Consider the following 20,452-nt stretch of genomic DNA (forward strand, 5'->3'; position numbering starts at 1 on the left):
ACACACACACACACACACACACACACACATACACACACACACACACACACGCACGCATGCGCGTGTTTGAAGGGTTTGGAAATTAAAATGCGTTTCTTTATGAATGTGAGAACCTCGTGTCAGTGTTTGTTAGTGCGTGTTGAAGTTTATCCTGGTGGTTTTGCACTAGCTGAGTACTTCTAAATCCTTCTCGAACTCGTTTATAGCAAGTGAATCAGGAATTCATTTTAATATAACGGATTTTTTGTACAACACAATTATACTCATGCACAGACTGATGACGTAGTTAATCGACAACGACATGAACAAAACAAATGTTCTTAACCTAGCAAGGAGATAGGAAAATTAGTCTGGTCACTCACGAGTATAAGCCTACACTTGCCTTTCAATTGCTACAGTTAATAGAATTGAACACAGTGCAAATAACTGTAACGTATAATTACAGGCAAGTATTTAGTGTACATGTCATGTTCTGACTACCTAGTGATGTGTTCTTAACATGGTATCTTGCTTGCTGTGCATGGACATGTTCTTTAATATACCACACTGAGAAACGTGTTGAAATGTTAGGTTTATCCTTCTTCCAATCCCAAAGTTATTAAACCATTCACCAAAACAGAGAAAGAATATGTTATTTTGCAGAACAGGTAGATTATCAATGAGTAACACTATACAGGTTAATTGTCTTATAGTGTGTGTGTGTGTGTGTGTATGTGTGTGTGTGTGTCAGTATGTGTCAGTGTGTGTGTTTGTGACTGTGTGCGTGTGTGTGTATGTATGTGCGTCTGTCTGTCTATCTGGCTCTGTTTGACTGTGTCTGACTGTGTGTGTGTGTGTGTGTGTGTGTGTGTGTGTGTGTGTGTGTGTGTGTGTGTGTGTGTGTGTGTGTGTGTGTGTGTGTGTGTTGGTGTGTGTCTGTGCGTGTGTGTGAACACTGCCGCTCGAAACGCATCTCAATGGACGGTTCACACATGGATTGCTCCGTTTGATTTGAATTTTATTTCGAAATTGTTGTCCCACACACACACACGCTCAGACACACTTACACACACACACATACGCACAACACACACAAACGCACACACACACACACACACACACACACACACACACACACATACACACACACACACACATACACACACACACACACACACACACACACACACACACACAACAACAACAACAACACTGATAAGATAACCTGTATAGTCTTACTCATTGGTAAACTACCTGTTCTGCAAAACAATATTTTTGTTTTTTACATTATATGGGAGATGGTGTAATAACTGTTTGTGTGGGAGAAGGATAAACCTAACATTTCAAAACATTCCTCAGTGTGTTGTATTAAAGAACATGTACATGTACATCAAGCAGTATACCACGTTAAGAACACATCAGTAGGTAGTCAGAACATGACATATACACTAAATAGTTGCCTGTAATTACATGTTACAGATGTTTGTCGTGTGCGCAACCCTGTTAACTGTAGCACTAGAAAGGCAAGTGCATACTTGTGAGTGACCAGACTCATTTTCCCATCTCCTTATTAGGTTAAAAACATTTGTTTCTTCCATGTCGTCGTCGATTAACTACGTCATCAGTCTGTGCATGAGTATAATTTGTTGTACAAGACATTCTAAATATTAAAATGAATTCCTGATTCACTTGCTATAAACGAGTTCCAGAAGGATTTAGAAGTACTCAATACAAAACAACCAGGATAAACTCCAACACGCACTGACGAACACTGACACGTGGTTCTCACATTCATAAAGAAACGCATTTTAATGTCCAAACCCTTCAAACACGAGTGTGTGTGTATGTGTGTGCGTGTGTGTGTGTGTGTGTGTTCTTGTTAAGACCGCGTCGTTTTGACTTTGGCCCGAAAATGGAGCCGAATTGTTTTGACGCACCCCGTTGTTTTGACGTCACAACAACGGATGCCTCGATTTTCGAGCTTCCCGCCCTAAGATATACCATGTGACACAAGGATTTGATTTTATTGGTTCTGTCCAAACTATGATAATTTTGTCAGGGTTGAGTGTGTGGCGAGTGTGTTGGGCTAGTGTTTTGCGGTCAAAACAAGAACTGTAGTTTTTTGGGTTCCCCTGGCGACAACATTGAGAGAGAGAGCGAGAGAGAGCGGATTGCCGCGTGAAACCGTGATTTGACACGATGGCTGACGCCGACACGCGGGGTGAACGCCGCAGCCGCTACATTACCACAGACACAGGTGTGTATTATATTTATAGTACTTTGTTGTCCATTTTAGACGAAAAGACAGTTGACTGAGTTGTTTTTGAAATAGTGACGCGCCTTCAACTTTATCTTTCAGGTCTGTTGCCACATGGCTCTGACATTCCAAAATGGCTAACCTCGTTTTTTGGAATTTAGAGCTCACAATCCAGTGACAGTGACATTAACAAGAACTTGATCAGTCATTAATTATCAATGGCTTATCAAGTTGTTGGTACAGGTTACTATGCAAGAGTCTTATACATTAAAACAAATTATGGTGAGTGGTGCACAGATCTAAATACTCTTATACTGAGAAGGCACGATGCATGTTGGTTTTTTAACTTCCGAAAGATTCTGAGATTAGCTGTGCGTACAAGCGATCGAATAGCACTGATTTTATCAGTATTTATATAACTATGTTTTGTTTGTGTCAGTCTGTGCTTGTTTGCTGAATTTATGTGTAGGAGCCTGAGGCGGGTTGAGATCTAGCTCCAATGTTCAAATTTCAATCTCGCCTTAGGCCTAGTAGCTGTTGAATTAGGGAGACCGAATAAGTCAGTCACGGTGCGACTATATTTTTTTTTTAATTCGATTTATTTAATTAAAAACTCTTCACGTCCTGTACCGCACGACTTTGTTACTATACTTAGGAATGACCTCACAGGACGGAAGCGCTCTCTGTGCTTGAAAACCACATTTAGGTCACTTCCTTTGTAAACAAGCACATAGCTGCTCCGCGGTTCGTTCGTTTGGTGAACGTTTTGGTAGTTTGCAATGGATTTGTATTGATTTTTTTTTCACGGAGATTTTGGGACCATCTCTGGTGATGCTGATACAGTCAGTAAAGACAAATTTGGGGATATTATCGACGAATTAGGGGCAGAACAAGTGCTGGGACTCGAAGCAGACAATCGCTTGACATTGAAATTGTAAGCTTAATGTAGTTTAGTTTCATCTCCCCCGTCGCGATATAACCTTCGTGGTTGAAAACGACGTTAAACACCAAATAAAGAAAGAAAGTTTCATCTCTTTGTTCCACCATCACCCAGCCGACGCGGCGACTTCCTGGCGTGGCCGTAAAGTCCGGTTACTCGATCACGTCGCTCTCTGCTCTGTGCATCGTCAAATATGTTCATGCTTTTCACCTGTTGCACGTGAGTGAGTGGAGACTCGGCTCCCCCATAATCATGGTCCAACAGGCATGCGAATCATTAATTCTGCTTTTTACACGATGAGTCTTCTTCTGTCAATTTAATGCATACTAGTTACAAATTAAAATGACAGTATGATTTCTTCATTAATTAACTACTCATAATGATAATACATACATGTATTATACGTGTATACTTTACATACATGTTTTATAACATAAAACCCATAAATGTCATGTCTGACACACACAGATACCCACTTTCTGGTCATTTTCATCAAATCCTTACGGTACTGAGGCTTAGCAATAGGGAAATGTGTTCAGGACGTGAAGAGTTATTTGACCGGGCGAAGCTGGACTGACTTTGGACTTATCATGTATTGGAGCCATTCTTCCGTTCTGGGGACGAAATCCGTCTGTTGAAAAAAAACCAACTACTGTTTGTGTTTTACTTTACCCATACACACGCACACGTTTTTGTTCCTCTTTTTTTCTCTTCATCCTCTTTTTGTTCTGTTTTCTTCTCCTGTCCACGACATTACTGCTTCCCCTCAAACCTATGATGTACTTTTTCCGTGCATGGTTTATCCCTGTCTCTTCCCAGAGACCAGGCAGTCCGGTTACAGTAGCTCGGGTACTTTGTATCTCCCCCAAACTCATCAACTTAAGTTCATTACAGACAAAATAATTAGCATAGCCGCTAATTGAACAGTGTATAGGCTCTCTTTTTCTTTTCTCTCCTCGACATTCAACCCATGGTCCCCCTCGACCACTACCATCTTTGACGCAATGTCACTGTCACAGTGTCAGAAAACTCACTGCCTTCTTCGGCATCATACAATTCATCATCTGACAGAGACTCGTCAGTGGTAAGACATAATGCATTCTCATCATACTCCAAGTCCAACTCCTTTGGATCAGACACACCTGAATGACAATGCTTCTCAATTAAAAATGTACACATGCTTTTATGTGAGTTAGGGAAGTATAAATAGAGAATACTATGTATGGCTTGCTGTGTCGTACCAGATTTTCATGAGTTGTTTTTTTAAATATTGAACTGCGAGCGAAAGCGAGCTATTCACTATTTTAAAAAGCAACGAGTGTAAATCTGGTACAAAACAGCAAGCCATGTAGTATTCTGTTTATCCTACATACTGTACTTACGTGTATTTTACTGAAAATGTCCTGCAGTCGAGGCAGCTAAATTGAAGACGCTTGTTTTGGAACCTCGATCTCTTCTAAAGCCTCGTGCAATCTATTACGTCAAAGCAAAGAAACGTCACTCTGAAAGTGTGGCTTGACGTGTTAGTTCTAAAAATTCATCGAAGGTAATTAGCGAGCGCAATCTTTTTTCTTCTATAATGACGTTTGTCTCGGTGACTTTGGCATCATAAGCAGTGGAAAAACAGGTCCCTGCCAGACTTGCTTGACATGACCTCATTTACATGATATACACACGTGTGATTTGAACGATTATTATCTCACGAGTGTCTCTCTCACGTATGTAGGATGATATTATTAATCAAATGAAAATTTACTAATAAAATGTTCTATTATGTCACTAGTGGAACCAGGAGGCCGAGGCCAGAGATTTAAAACAAGGGAGTACTTCCCACATTTCTCATACGGCCAAAGAATGGTGCAGGCTGCACTGGCTAAGAGTCTACCTGCCATACCATTGCCAGATGACACCAGCAATCATCCAGGTACAATGTAATCCCATTTTTATTTTGTTGAATGGCAAGATTTAACCAGAAAGTAAGGAACTAACTCAGGGGTTCCACTTATTGCACACACAAAAGTATACGCAGTTTTCAGCCTCCGTACACATTTTCACCGACATGTTGCATTTTGTCACGCAAAATTACAATTGCACTCAAAACACTAAATAGCCACGAAGAGAGCACCTGAACTCCCACCTCTGATTCTCCCCACCCGCCTTGTTCATCACTGTTAACACTCGTGTACTTATCGCCAGAGGCCATAGTACCAGTGCTCTACCGAATTGAATCTTTATTCCTTAGGTCACTGCCACCGGCGATAGCCTTATGAATGACCAGCTCTACCGAAGAGGAAGATTGCATTACATTTCTTTGGGGGGGGGGGGGGGGGGTCATGAGTCACAGAATAAATAATTGATCCTGCTGTGTTCAGCAAAACAATGGTCTGCCTTATCACACATGCCATTAGTTTGGTGCACTGCCGATTCAGTTTACAGGCCAGGGGTGTCCGGGTCTACTCTGATTACATCGGACTGACCCACAGTGATTGTTTTTCAGGCTGAAATATCTTCCATTTAGCGCCATGCAAATAGTTCAGTTCCTCGCTTAGAGGCCTATTACCTGTACAGAGCCACTGCAAAACGCAAACAGACCGATCTGTCGTCGGAAAGTGAAAGAACAGAATCTGATGAAGGGACTTCTTTTAGTTACCTATCATCATCATGTCCAGTGATGGCGCTAGTACTTTTTTCAAACCGGTACGCAAACTTTTATGAAGCAAACAGTCCAGAAAAAAACGGTAGGCTGGTCATTGGAACCAGTTAGAATCCAGCTCAGAGTACTGGTTTTATAGTTTTGCCAGCGAAAAAAGACCGGTAGTTCTAAAAATCAACGGCAGCCAATTTTGTTCCGGGATTTTTTCGTTTCAACCGGTAAAATACCGGTAATTACCGGTTAACGCCAACACTGCATGTCTTCTCAATCGTAGTGAGAAAAACACACTTCTCCTTCGCGTTTTTTCCCCCAATTAAGTTTGTAATGGTACGCGTTTTCCCCGGCTCATACGCATTTTTTCAGTCATGTTGTGTATGCAAACGCAAAAAGCAAAAACCCAGTGGAACCCCTGACTAACTAACTGTTATGCAATACTTCTGGAGGGGTGATCACACTACAGTTAACACAGTTTAGTTATGACTAAGATATGTAGTTAAATTGCTATTCTGATACACATTGGAGAATTCAGGGTTATGATTTGATAGTCTCACATGTACATGGACCTATTTCGGTCATAAGGCCATATATGTCAACGGAAGCTGCTCAATATCCTATATATATATTTACAACAATAAAGCATGCTTCCTGTTTCATCACCGTGGATGAATTAAGTGCTTGCATGCACATACCTGGTCAGGTTTGCTTCTGTTACTGGTCGACAGACGATATAGTTTGTACAAAAACTAAATTCTTGCCGTCTATGAAATACATCCCTGGTAAAAATTCAATTCCTGCAACACACCTTGCAAAACTAGTAGCTGCAGTCTAGCAGACGGTCTTTCCAGTGCTTTGTAATGAATCGGCAATATTGCCTTTGCCTATGCAACGCTCATATATATGCAGATCCCAATCTGATGAATGGACTGACCCACAGTTAACAGAGAAAATAGAGGACCCACTAGAGAAAATGCTGAATTCTTGGGATGTAGTCTGATGATAGACGGAAGACAGACAATAGACGGAAGACAGACAATAGACAGAAGATAGATGGAAGACAGACAATAGTTGGAAGACAGATGGTAGATCGAAGACAGACAATAGACGGAAGACAGACGATAGACGGAAGACAGACGATAGATGGAAGACAGACAATAGACGGAAGACAGACAATAGACGGAAGACAGACGATAGATGGAAGACAGACGATAGATAGAAGATAGACGGAAGACAGACAATAGACAGAAGACAGACAATAGATGGAAGACAGACAATAGACGGAAGACAGACAATAGATGGAAGACAGACGGAAGACATACAATAGACGGAAGACAGACGGTAGATGGAAGACAGACGATAGACGGAAGACAGACGATGTAGTCTGACGATAGACGATACATATATATACGGACGTTCAACCAGTATTTGGCTTCAGCTTGATTCAGGAACAAGAGGGCGACTGCAACTGAGTCGCATGTATAGACAAACCATAATGCCTTTCTCCAGTCCAGTCTATGAAATAGGACTTACAGCTGATCTAGCTGGACTCTACGCAAGCTTCAGTACGAATGAAGTAAAATCTCCCATATCAAATTTATTATACACAAATATGAAAACAGTTAACTAGACTGTTCTAACTGTAAACCAACGTAAAGGGGAAATATGAAGCTCAAAAACAGGTTAAGTCCCAAGCATCATGCAACCACAGGCGCTTTCTGTCTGTCTTTCCTACAGTTGACTGCAGCTTCGAACCACAGGCGCTTGTGACAGAGGACTCTATAAGCAGCCATCACTCAGTTGACTCCCAAATGGTGAGTTTTTATAGAGTAGATTATTTGTTGCCCTGTCTGAAGATATTTTGTTTTTGCGATTTGATTTGTTAAATGTTTGACCTGCATTACTTGTGAGTTTCCTGTGATGACCAAGGCAATGAAATATGTTTGCTATCTGCAGTCTATGCTCTTTTGCCTCTGAAAAACATGCATCAGAGTTGTGCATTCTTTTTCAGCAACTGGTTCTTTTTCTCAGACAAAATAAGGCATTTATAATGAAAAAAGAACAAAAATATACGGTCGAAACAGATCACCAACAAAGGCTAACAAGTTCAGTTGAGTTGCCAGTTGGAAGGAACAGCGAAGAATGTCCCAGTTACTTCCTCAGTCGTACTCTTTTTGATTGTTCGATTTGGCAATTCTGAACGATGGCAGGAACTGAAGTGCGCCAGGCAGTATCAGCGAAGTCCTCTGGCTCATTTTCTGTGCCCACGAAAGCTTCCAGGTAGGCTATTTGTCGGTATCGGCGGACTGCATAATAATGTTGTCGAAGCTCAGTCTCGCTTACGACGCATCCAAAATGGCATCCTCCGACGGTGCTGTGACTGTGTGAAAGATGTCTTCAAATCACTTAGCACATTTGAAAAAATCCTATGTAACAAGCTGACCAGGATTGAGATAATCGGAAAACGTGGCCGAATTGTCCCAATTCTCATGACTGCACAGGTGAAAGCAGCTGTGGAACTGCTTGTGCAAAAAAGGGATGATGCTGGTGTCAGCGGCTCCAACAAATTTGTGTTTTCTTGCTCATTCTTTCAGTCGGAGGGGCACATTCGGGGATCTGACACGCTTCGAAAGTTTGTGACATCAGCGCAGTTGGCAGAGCCACAGTTCATCACATCTACTTCACTTCGAAAGCAGGTTGCTACTCTGTCCCAGATAGTCAGTTTGAAGGACAACGAGCTGGATGCCCTTGCTCAGTTTATGGGACACCGCGAGTACTACCGCCTCCCATCAGACATGATGCAGTTGGCCAAAGTCAGCAAATTACTCCTTGCCCTTGAAAAGGGGAAGCTGCAAGACCACCAGCGCTGCACCCTGGATGAGATGGAAGTGGCTGAAGATGAAGCCATCACCTCGGATGAGGAGGCAGGTATGTGTGACATTTTGAACATGAATTCCTTTTCCCGCAGTGGGGCACTGCGGTTATGAAATTAAAGGCCCCTCCTGTTTTTGGAACCGCAGGAGCTTTCTAGTTTGCTGTTAGGTAGATTTTTGGTTCCTCTTTCCTGTCATGCTCTCTTTTTCTTCATGAATTCTTTTCTTTTTTCTGCCTTCTTGCTCATTCACCTGTATTTTTTCCAAAAATCTCTTCTCTTGCCGCTTGTCTCGCGATTCATGTATAGTTTAATCTGTTAGTGTTCTGATGTAAGTCCAGCAGTAGATAGGTTAAGCCTATTTTAACATACTGGAAACTGGTAATCTTCCAGTAGGTATTAATTTAGTTTTACTAAAGCCTGCTGGGACACAAGTAATGGGTTAGTGCATTTGTAAACAGGAATCGCTTGACAAGTGGCCCCCTTCATCCCCCCCTTCCTCGTCCTGATATGGCTCTGCGTAGTCGGCTGGACGTTAAGCAACAAATAAACAAACAAACATGAATTCCTTTGCTCTTTTTGCACAAAATGAACACAGCTAGACTATCTCTAAATCTAGTATTGTAATAACCTTTTTTTTGTATTCTTAAATTCATCTTCTTCTCCTTCTGCTTCTTCTGCCTCTTCTTCTTCTTCTAAATTGGGGGGCTGGGATGGCTCATTCGGTACACAGCGTGGACTACATATAGTTCCTCTGACTCTCATAGTCACAGGTTTGAATCCCGGTCTCCCTCTCTCTGGTATCGCCTTTGTTGTGGCTAGTGACATTGAACCACCAATACAATTTTATTTCAATCAATCAATATGAGGCTTATATCGCGCGTATTCCGTGGGTACAGTTCTAAGCGCAGGGATTTTTTTTCTTTTCAATTTTTATTCAAGGCGCAGGGATTTATTTATGCCGTGTGAGATGGAATTTTTTTACACAATACATCACGCATTCACATCGGCCAGCAGATCGCAGCCATTTCGGCGCATATCCTACTTTTCACGGCCTATTATTCCAAGTCACACGGGTATTTTGGTGGACATTTTTATCTATGCCTATACAATTTTGCCAGGAAAGACCCTTTTGTCAATCGTGGGATCTTTTACGTGCACACCCCAATGTAGTGTACACTAAGTGTATTTGTTTTAAATCTAAATTGAGAACGTTCATACTTCAATGCACACTACAATGTGATATATTGTGCTAACATTAATTTGCATTACACAATAAAGCAAACATTAATACTACGGTACTTACTACATAAACTTTTGTACTTGCGATCTAGGATTTTATCTATTCTATCATATTGTAACTATTATTTACAGAATTTGTTGAAAAGGGTCACAGCCCTATTCCAGAACGATCTGCATCAGGAAGGTTCGCAACAAAAGACTCTTTGGCACCGCCACATAACCAGCCCTCTCCGCCTATGCATCAACCTTGTCCTGCTACAGCTGCACCTGACAGTAAGTCTTCTTCTTCTGTGTACGCATGCTATCAACTACAGTACTGCAAGCACTCCCAGTTTCGGATAAAAACAAATGCGATTGGTCACTTTGGCAGAAATAACAACTGTGAACAGAATGTTGATAGTAAAAGAAAGTAAGGAAGCAGGAAAGATGAGCCGGTGCCTACCTAACAGCAAACTAGATAGCTCCTGGTGTTCAAAAACAGGAGGGGCCCTTAATTTAAGTCCGCAGCGCTCCACTGCAGTAGGTGACAGTAAGGGACAATATGGGCTGAATCCATCCCATCTACATGGTGTTGGAGTGGGGACAGGACATATTTGAATGGCGATGTCGCTGTTCAGTGTCTGAAAGTCTCTTAAGTTTGTAGTTGCAAACATGACTTTTCTTTCTCTCTCCCCCCCCCCCCCCCCCTCCTCACTCCCACAAAGTAACATAGTAGATTTAATTTCTTATTTGTAGCTGCCATTCCATGTAAAAGTGAATACATTTACTTATTTAGTGTAAACTTGTCACCCTGGCATGAGGTAATATGACCGGCACGGTTGGCCTAGTGGTAAGGCGTCCGCCCCTTGATCGGGAGGTTGTGGGTTCGAACCCCGGCCGGGTCATACCTAAGACTTTAAAATTGGCAATCTAGTGGCTGCTCCGCCTGGCGTCTGGCATTATTTGGGGTTAGTGCTAGGACTGGTTGGTCCGGTGTCAGAATAATGTGACTGGGTGAGACATGAAGCCTGTGCTGCGACTTCTGTCTTGTGTGTGGCGCACGTTATATGTCAAAGCAGCACCGCCCTGATATGGCCCTTCATGGTCGGCTGGGCGTTAAGCAAACAAACAAACAAAAAATGAGGTAATATCACAAGGGTTATTCATGTTTTTGTATTTGTCAGATTCTGCTGATGATGAGGAAGCACCAGAAATCCAAAGGAAGTTTCAACGGTGTGCTGCTGACAGCAGTGCATGCTCAAACAGTTCAGTATATATCTTTCTCCTTAGTCAACCAATTTTCCATGGGGGCGCGACTGGAGATGGATGAAGGTCAGGGGGTTCCTGTGTTCGAGTGGGAACAGCTTGAATTTAACTCACAGAGTTGTTTGTGTCCAACACGCTTGTCGGAGGTGTTTTTTTACGGCGTCAATGTTGGGGGGTGGGTGGGGGTTAAGGATGAGGGGTAGAACTGCATTCGTTGATGCATTTTGATTGTCTTACATCTGAAATGTATTTGTACCTTTGAAGAATAGTTCATTCCTGTACACTCATAACACCGAACACACGTTTATTTATTTTGAACATAACATAATTAATACAATAAATAATTAATTATAATTTTATTATGTCCCCAGGCGAGCCCCCTTCCTCCTAGACATTCTCTCCTGTTGGTGTGGCAATGATGAACACAAGATGCAGTGTATTCACACAGATCACTTCTCCTTCAGCGTCATCTAACGAAAGTAAGCTTTATTGCATATAAATTAATTTAGAAACATGCTGGCGTCACCCCCCCGCGGGTTAGGGGGAGTCCCATATTGGTTGGGACTAGAAAGAATTTACCCGATGCTACCCAGCATGTCGTAAGAGGCGACTAACGGTTCTGTTTCTTCTCTTCTTTTGTCTTATTTCTGCCTTACCAGTCCTTTCACCTATATTTCCTTCCAAGAAAACTCTCCCTACTATTCCCTGCAGTTTTCCAATTCTTTTCTTGTTGTCTTATTTCTACCTGACTGGATCCATCACCTTTATTTCACTTACCAAAAGTCTTCTTTTCCACATCCTTATTTCTCTGCACCCCGCATGTCGTATGAGGCGACTAACGGATTCTGTTTCTCCTTTAACCCTTGTTAAGTGGTTCTTGTATAGAATATAGTCAATGTTTGTAAAGATTTTAGTCAAGCAGTATGTAAGAAATGTTTAGTCCTTTGTACTGGAAACTTGCATTCTCCCAGTAAGGTCATATATTGTACTACGTTGCAAGCCCCTGGAGCAATTTTTTGATTAGTGCTTTTGTGAACAAGAAACACTTAACAAGTGGCTCCCTCCCATCTCCACCCTTTCCCCTATCTCATCTCCCCCTTTCCCTCGTCGCGATATAACCTTCGTGGTTGAAAACGACGTTAAACACCAAATAAAGAAAGAAAGAAATGCTGGCGTCATGTACGGACGATTAACTAAGCGCCCATTACCTAGTTGTTGAATGGCCGCATTCCGTAGTGGAAACTCTTGTGTTTAGTTATTTGACAACGAAATTGATATTTAAAAGCATTTGTCATCATTTTCACGAGTTTTCATTCACAAGCACCTGGGAAATAAATCTCATGTTCCCCGGGGAATAAATCCCCGGTTACCATAGTTGCAGGAAGCCCTATTACATGGATAATCAAAAGCAAACCCAATGGCTCTTTTCATTGGCGTTTCCCCAGACCTAAACAGACGACATGACACTGCTTCGCCAAGTTCCAAATACGAACTGGCAAACTGGCAAATGTAAACAAAAAACAAAACTACCTCATCAAAGGTCATACATTTATGCTTTATCGCAAACAAATGAAACCTATCGATATGTTTTATCTTCTCACAAAGTCATGGAGTGCTTGTATCTCTGTTTGGAGAAACACGAACGGCAAGTTTAAGTCAAACCAAATTTTGACCCGTGCACAAGACGTTGTATCGATAAACTAAGCGCAAATAAAAAAATAATAATAAAAAAGCAAAGAACATAGCAACAAGAATTGAAGACATCTGACAAAGCCGAGCAAGCAGAATGACAAGTCTAATGAAAAACAGAGAGGCAATGAGAAACAAGATCGCGATTATCTTTCCTTCGCGGCACGACGCAAATCGTTTGTGTCCTTTGACCCAATTCGTGCAGTGCTGCACGATGCAAATCTTCTGTGACCTTTGACTCAACGTAGCTTCAATATTCGATTACTAGTATTTACCACTGAAAACCGAGGGGTGGAATACCGAGAGGGGCAGGGTGGTAGGGCGATGGTGAAATGTAATGAAGAGACACGTGTAGCAATAAGAGAAAACCGATTCTGCAATAACACAAACAAGAACAAAAAACCCAACACTGACCTATATGAATATTTAATCAATAATATGATCGTCTGCGTTGCAGGTGTGCAAGTGAAGGGTTGGGGGGGGGGGGGGGGGGGGTAACTTGATCATTAATTTGTGTGTGTCAGTGTTTGTGTTCATGGACTGATTGTGAGCCGGGAGGGGGAGGGTGGGGTGGGGTGTGTTTCAGGTTTTGGTGTGGGTATGAAACGAGCAAAACAATACCCACACCACAAAATCTTGGAGGCAAAAAACACTCGCCGTCGCATCATTTTGTCCGCACAATATTATATGCACCAACAACCGGAAAGAAAGGTGACAATGGAAAAAGACTCATCTTTGCTTCCTGCGATTCCTTGCCCCCGACTCGAACGTCGCACGATAATCCACATAACAGATCTGTTGTGAGATGGTCAACGCTGACTGCAAGCAAATCACCCCGTTTGAAATACGACAATCCCATCGCTCGAATGCAACATGTGGGCACTATCGGCGCTTACTGTTGGTTTCACACACCACTCTGTAGTCGGAACCTACAGAACTTCGAATCCTCAAACCTGACATACTTGTCTCAACATTATAAACTCAAATCACACACAGTAAGTTGCTTTCGCACGCCAGCTTTGAACAACGTGCTGGGGCCCCGAACATGCATTATAATAACATAACTCGCGTTTCAAACCATGGCTCCCTGTGTTGATTTTTCACTTAATGTTGAACCACCAAAATGATGACAAAAACTATGTTTGATGGTTTGTTGCCAGACCAGCTTTTTTGTCGGTCCTCGGGGGGCATATCGACTTTTGTTTCATATTTATTGACCGCGGCCTTCGGCCTTGGTCAATAAATATGAAACAAAAGACGATATGCTCCCCCTCGGACCGACAAAAAAGCTGGTCTGTCAACAACCCATCAAACATCTTATAATGTCTTTTAGCTGTTGTTCTTTTTTTGCTATTTTGCATAATCTATCAAATGATTTGAAATAAAGATAAGCCAGCTGAGAAAATCTATCATCTTTTTTTTTCCCCAAGGTTCAACTGACAATGAGTACCTACCTGAACAGTGGAGCCATTCCAAACCAAAGAAGCTCAAATCAAAGGCAACGCGCAACAGTGAGTGGAAACATAATCATTGTATTTATACCTCTTCTTTCTCTTTGTGAACTGAGCTTTAAGGAGCTGACTCAATCCACACAAAAGTTATTCCTTTAAAGTAGAACGAAACCAGTAAACTAGATAGTTATTGTGTTTTTGAGTAAGGTAATATCCTTCTCTGAAGCACTTGGAAGGAAAAATAGAGCCTGTTCATAACGTGTTAACTGTTAATCTAACTAGGAGCGTATAGTTATTGTGTTTTTGAGTATGGTAATACCCTTCTCTAAAGCACTTGGAAGGAAACATAGAGTATGTTCACAGACCTGTTTACCCTCCCGGAATTATTACGGATTTAGGGTCTAAATTCCGGTATTACGGAAATCTACCGGAAATTCCGGTCACGAGAACCATTTCCGTGTGTGAAAATTTAAAGTCGAAATTGTAGTACTAGTAGTCACCGGGATTTTGATTTCCCGGAAACCCTTTTAGCTCAAGGCCGACCGGAACAGCCTTGTCTGCGCATGTGCAAAAACAAGGTATTTGTCGGTCAACGCGTGGTTTTTGTGCATTCGGTCCGATCGACATGGGTCGTAAGCGTAAGGCCGATCTCTCTGGGGACAAAATGCCAACCAAAAAAGCTCAAGTTGTACAGGAATATCGGCAAAACTATCAAGTCAAGTGGCAGTGTCTGGCGAAGTCTAAGAAGAGCGAATCACTTGCATTTTGGTGATCGAATTGAGATCAGTGCAACAACAAAGCTAGTCAGTCATGAGTCACTGCAGTCGTTCGTCCGCGAACCAAGCGAACGTGTCCCGAGGTTAGACGCAGCATTAGTTTATTTACAAAATGCAGTACACAAATGAACATGGAAACAAACAAATTGTGTTTGGCAAAACATGAGCCTGCTTCGCATCGAGTTTATTTGACCAGTATGTCTGTGCTTCGACATTATCTCTTGCTACGGTCAGTGACTTGTGCTGTTGCCGGAATTTGAAAGTCTTTTTGAGTCTAAAAGTGATCTCCATTAATCTTTCTCCAATATAGCAAAGATCACAGTTCTTTGAATTGAAAAACTTTAAAGAAAATCTTTAAATAAAATGAACGAGCCGGTCCACAAAAAAAAAAGGTAGCTTCTGGAGAGTGTTTTTATGACTGGTTTTAATGCAGGATGTAAACAGGTCTGTGTTCATAACGAGTTAACTGTTAATCTAACTAGGAGCGGCATTTTGTCAAAGAGCAGTTCAAATCCGTACGTGCTTTAACATATCAAAATGGCCTTCTGCTGTCGCTCAGTTTTCTTGATTCAAAACTAAGCAGTAAATTGTATAATTATTTAAAAATGAATAAATAAGTGGATCAGTTAACAAGTGCAATGGCTAACTGACCTGCCACTTCTCATGCCCATTCGTGGCTTCTGTCCCATGCTTTGAAAATGAATGTGTACAGGGTCTGTAATTCCGGTTTTAATTTAGATTTGAAATCTTTTGTAATTGATGGATTACGCCCACATACACTTCCGTGTATTAGAGGCGGGGACGGGAGTCCCAGGAATTGGAAAAAAGAGGAGGTACTATATCTAACTTACATTGAACAACCAAAATGTAAGCAGCACTAAGATTGACAGTGAAAATGTGACAGTTTTAGTGTACTAGCTTTAGTGCCACGAAGAAGAATCAGAACAAATGTTGACTCGGGAAAATAAATGTCCATGCCCAATCAAGATTCGAAATAGAGACACTGAGATCACGAGTTGTCGGCCTAGACCACCAGACTACCCGGCGCTCATATTGAGTTGGCATGATTGTTCCTTATAAAGTTTTAATCCGATAACATATTTAACCTTTGTATCTCCGGTAATAGGTCTTGTGATATCTGTGTCCACAAAGGTTCAAGCCAGCCATGTCGACTGTGGTTGGAGGAGGAGGTGAAGGCAGTGGAGGCTCATTTGTTAAAATATATCGCCACGCAAGTGCTGCCAAGAAAAGAGGATATCCAGAAGTGCCTTCAGGCTGAAGAGACTCTGATAATTCGTACCTGGCTACACGTCAAGAACTATACATGTACGAAACAGGATTACTGCTTTGCAAAGAAATCAGCGAAACTAAATAATGTTCAGCTTTTCAGCTACTGATCATCTTTCCAATGTTGTTGCTGATCACTACCACTAAGTGGATATATATCTAGTGCAGGTTTGTGTCTTGAGCTGTACTGGACAATGATTTACACATTTATCTTTATTTGTTTTTATTAATTTTGACTATGAGCACACTGGTGGTTGTGTTTTATGTTAAATGATTTATTTAGTATGTGTTTATGCAAATCATTTTTGGCATTTTGAATAAGCTAGATGTGACCTTTCTTAGCACTGATCCAAAGGTCAGTTTAATATGCGGTCAAAACAATGATGGTGGAGGCAGTTGGCTATTTTTAATTCATTTGCATAGCAAAAACGAGGCTATATATGTATTGACAACTGACCACCTATTGAACACTCAAAACTTTTCAAATAATGGAAGCTTTCATGATAAAAACTTGTCTTGGTTATGAAACCTATGAACACTTATAAAATGCATGTGATTACATCAGCAAAACAAAACAAAATATAAGCAAGTGAGTCATATTCTTTGTGGCTTTGCCCTTGTTTAACTGTATTATCATTATTTATTAACATGAACACAGACTACCATAAGGTCCGCTACCCCCCCCCCCCCCCCCCCCTGCGGGTTAGGGGGAAGAATTTACCCGATGCTCCCCAGCATGTCGTAAGAGGCAACTAACGGATTCTGTTTCTCCTTTTACCCTTGTTAAGTGTTTCTTGTATAGAATATAGTCAATGTTTGTAAAGATTTTAGTCAAGCAGTATGTAAGAAATGTTAAGTCCTTTGTACTAGAAACTTGCATTCTCCCAGTAAGGTCATATATTGTACTACGTTGCTAGCCCCTGGAGCAATTTTTTTATTAGTGCTTTTGTCTTCTTCTTCTTGTCGTTCGCCAATGTTAAACTTGGAGTCCAGCTCTGGTAGTGCTTTTGTGAACAAGAAACAATTAACAAGTGGCTCTATCCCATCATCCCCCCCCCCCCTTTCCCCGTCGCGATATAACGTTGAACGGTTGAAAACGACGTTAAACACCAAATAAAGTAAAGATAAGGTCCGCTATTAGGAAAGTCAAAACAATCAAAGTGTCATATGCACTTTGTCATCGTGTGTGACATTTTATTGAGAGAGAAACAGAATCCGTTAGTCGCCTCTTACGACATGCTGGGGAGCATCGGGTAAATTCTTCCCCCTAACCCGCAGGGGGCGTACAGTACTTCTTTGGGATAACAAGGGTAAGGGTTGCTCTAATTAAGGTTGGCTGAGCAATATATAACAGCAATTTCGCTCAAATCGGCCAAAAACAAGGCCCGAAGGCATCGTAGGCATAGCCGTTTTAACTTTATTATCATTATTATTTATTATCGTGACCACAAACTACCATAAGGTCCGCTAGTAGGAAAGTCAAAACAATCATAACGTATCATAAACACTGGGTCATCGTGTGATCATTATTATTTATTATCGTGACCACAAACTACCATACGGTCCGCTAGTAGGAAAGTCAAAACAATCATAACGTATAATAAACACTGGGTCATCGTGTGTGACATTTCAATGTCAACACAATGATAGTGGTGTTTCACATGTAATGATTGATTTCGATTTTAAGTGCTCTATCCCTTCTCCCCCCCTTTCCCCGTCGCGATATAACCTGCGTGGTTGAAAACGACGTTAAACACCAAATAAAGAAATAAAGAATAAAGAAAGATTTTGAGTGTATATAAAGTGTATTTATGGTACATTTACTTTTGGCTCTTTAGATCAGCTTAATTTGGTATTTCATGGGCATCGGTCAAAAGGTCACTTCAGCATGTGCTGTCAAAACAACGATGGTGGAGGCAAATGGCCTATTTTAACAGGATGTTTGAAGATTTGCTTTTTCAATTTTGTTTGAGAGACAAGAAGTTGGAAAATAGTTTTATTGTATGTTTCTTTGTCACCTGGGGCAAAATTATTCAATCGTCGCTATACGTTTGTTGGAAGCTATAATACAAAGGATAAATTGGCAGTTTTCTTACTTTCTGTTAGAAACAAAAGTATATTTTTCATTTGTTGCAATTGAAAAAGCATAGACCTTACTAAAGATGCTGCTAGTTGTTTTGATTGTGTGGACTATTCAGTGGAGTGTTTTAAATAATCTGTATATATATATATATATATAAAACATCAGAAATATATATATATCTATATGCCAATTCTCATGCCTCACAGTATTTTAACATTGGTTTATTTTCCATGTTACAAATATGTAATCATATGACTCGAGACTACCTTACTGTGTTATATTGCATTATTATCATGAACGCATTAGGCCCACTTATAAGTTTAAAGAAAGTCAAAGCCGTGTATTGTTCCTTTCAGAACAATGTTATACACCGGGTGTGCATTATGTGTTTTCATTATTTTTAATCATGAGCAGTTTCATATTTAATTATTTATTTAGAGTGTGTTTGATTTAGCTTAATTTGAATTTTGTTGGACATTGGTCAAAAGTTCAGTTTATTATGCGCGGTCAGAACAATGATGGTGGAGGCAATAGCCTATTTTTCAACAGGTTTGAAGGTTTTGTTTGAGAGAAATAAATCTGTCTTTTTTTCTTTGTCATGTTGGGCAGAGTTATTCAATCGTTGTTATACGTTAAGTTCACTGAATTCTTAAATCTAATGTAAGCGCTGTTTAAGAGGTTTTGAAGGTACAAAATACACTTTTTTTCTCTGTTCTCTTTAACAAGATATTCAGATTTGTTTTTCTTCTTTATTTTAGTTTGAGACGAGAAGTTGTACATGCATTCTATTTCCTGTTCCTTTGTCAACTGGGGCAACATTCAATCACTGTTATAGCCTGGTTGTAAGCTATAACAGTATAAATTCACTGCTTTTTAAATGTCTGCAAAAAGCAAATGTCACCGTTTTGTTGCATGCCATTGAAAAGGAATAAAAACTACCAAACGTTATTTTGCAAAACATGCTTATTGTTATGATTTGACTGATTGTGTTTGTATGTGGATGTGTGATCACAGGATTGCAGATTGCATGGACATAATCGCCACAGGGAAAATCATTCAAATCCTTACTCCGAAAGTTAACAAAAAGCTATTATTGTCTCAAGAAGAGAAATTGTTTCTACAACTGAACACACAGACTGTAAAATGCATGTGTATACAAAAGCAATTATGCTAAACAAGCCCATCATTAAATGAATGGAAGTCAAAGTAAATAAAATAAAATGCAATTTCAAATGTGAAGGTATCTTAAAATGTCGATGAACAAACGCAAGGGAACTGAGCGCCATCATAAAAATACCTTTCATTACAAGAAGGAAAAAAAAACCGTAACTGACAGACTGATTCTAATATAGGTCCCTGATAACACTTATAGTATCCACCACCTTCAAATATGATAATTAAACTTCATTTTAAAAAGCTTCATGATTATGCACTGCAAAGTAAGCTACACGTTTTGTTTAGCTGTTTCGTACACATAAAAAAAGGCTTTGTGATTCTTTGGTCTAAGTGCCAATAGAAGGTTTTGAAAGGAGCAAGTTAAAATGTAAAGGCACACTACCTTATATCATATATATACAATATCACACTACCACGGAAAGTCAATACAATGCATACCCAGGTCAAAACAACGTTCACACACGAGTGTGTATCGTGTGTATCATCTTTGTCAACACAATGCAGGCGGTGTTTCAGTTTATTGAAATACTGAGTGTATGTGAGTGTAATTATGCACATTCACTTTTGGCCAATTTAAATGAGCTTGATGTGGAATTTTGTTATCTATTGGTCAAACGGTCATTTCAACCGGCACTGTCAAAACAACGATGGAACTGGCCAATAGTCACAATAACGAGGGGAAAACATGTATACCCCGGTCAAAACAACGTTCACACACGAGTGTGTATCATCTTTGTCAACACAATGCAGGCGGTGTTTCAGTTTATTGAAATATTGAGTGCATGTGAGTGTAATTATGCACATTCAC

The 20,452-nt window shown here is 40.6% G+C and overlaps 1 protein-coding gene across 5 annotated transcripts; it reads left to right on the forward strand.

Moving 5' to 3' along the window:
- The first annotated feature begins 1,847 nt into the window (after positions 1–1,847).
- On the forward strand, positions 1,848–19,416 carry LOC138956890 (uncharacterized). Of its 5 annotated transcripts, XM_070328107.1 has the most exons (9): positions 1,849–2,236; positions 4,960–5,100; positions 7,561–7,637; positions 8,418–8,751; positions 10,070–10,210; positions 11,101–11,181; positions 11,554–11,661; positions 14,302–14,382; positions 16,251–19,416. In XM_070328107.1, exons 1-7 carry the CDS (start codon positions 2,179–2,181, stop codon positions 11,571–11,573), a joined length of 852 nt encoding a protein of 283 aa, XP_070184208.1. In that variant the 5' UTR covers positions 1,849–2,178; the 3' UTR covers positions 11,574–11,661; positions 14,302–14,382; positions 16,251–19,416. The 5 variants fall into 5 exon arrangements, with proteins under 5 accessions (XP_070184209.1, XP_070184207.1, XP_070184208.1 ...); XM_070328108.1 differs by lacking the exon at positions 11,101–11,181 and having other exon boundaries at positions 1,848–2,236; XM_070328106.1 differs by lacking the exons at positions 11,554–11,661; positions 14,302–14,382; positions 16,251–19,416 and having other exon boundaries at positions 1,848–2,236; positions 11,101–11,546.
- Positions 19,417–20,452: the final 1,036 nt, after the last annotated feature.

This window comes from Littorina saxatilis, unplaced genomic scaffold (assembly GCF_037325665.1).
Source record: "Littorina saxatilis isolate snail1 unplaced genomic scaffold, US_GU_Lsax_2.0 scaffold_1300, whole genome shotgun sequence".
NCBI classification, from domain to species: Eukaryota; Metazoa; Mollusca; class Gastropoda; order Littorinimorpha; family Littorinidae; genus Littorina; species Littorina saxatilis.

Excerpts from the sequence above, each read along its gene's own strand:
- LOC138956890 (XM_070328106.1), top strand. The coding sequence starts at position 2,179 with ATGGCTGACGCCGACACGCGGGGTGAACGCCGCAGCCGCTACATTACC. Across the intron at positions 2,237-4,959 it reads CTACATTACCACAGACACAG|TGGAACCAGGAGGCCGAGGC; the intron begins GTGTGTATTATA and ends TTATGTCACTAG. Across the intron at positions 5,101-7,560 it reads TGACACCAGCAATCATCCAG|TTGACTGCAGCTTCGAACCA; the intron begins GTACAATGTAAT and ends TCTTTCCTACAG.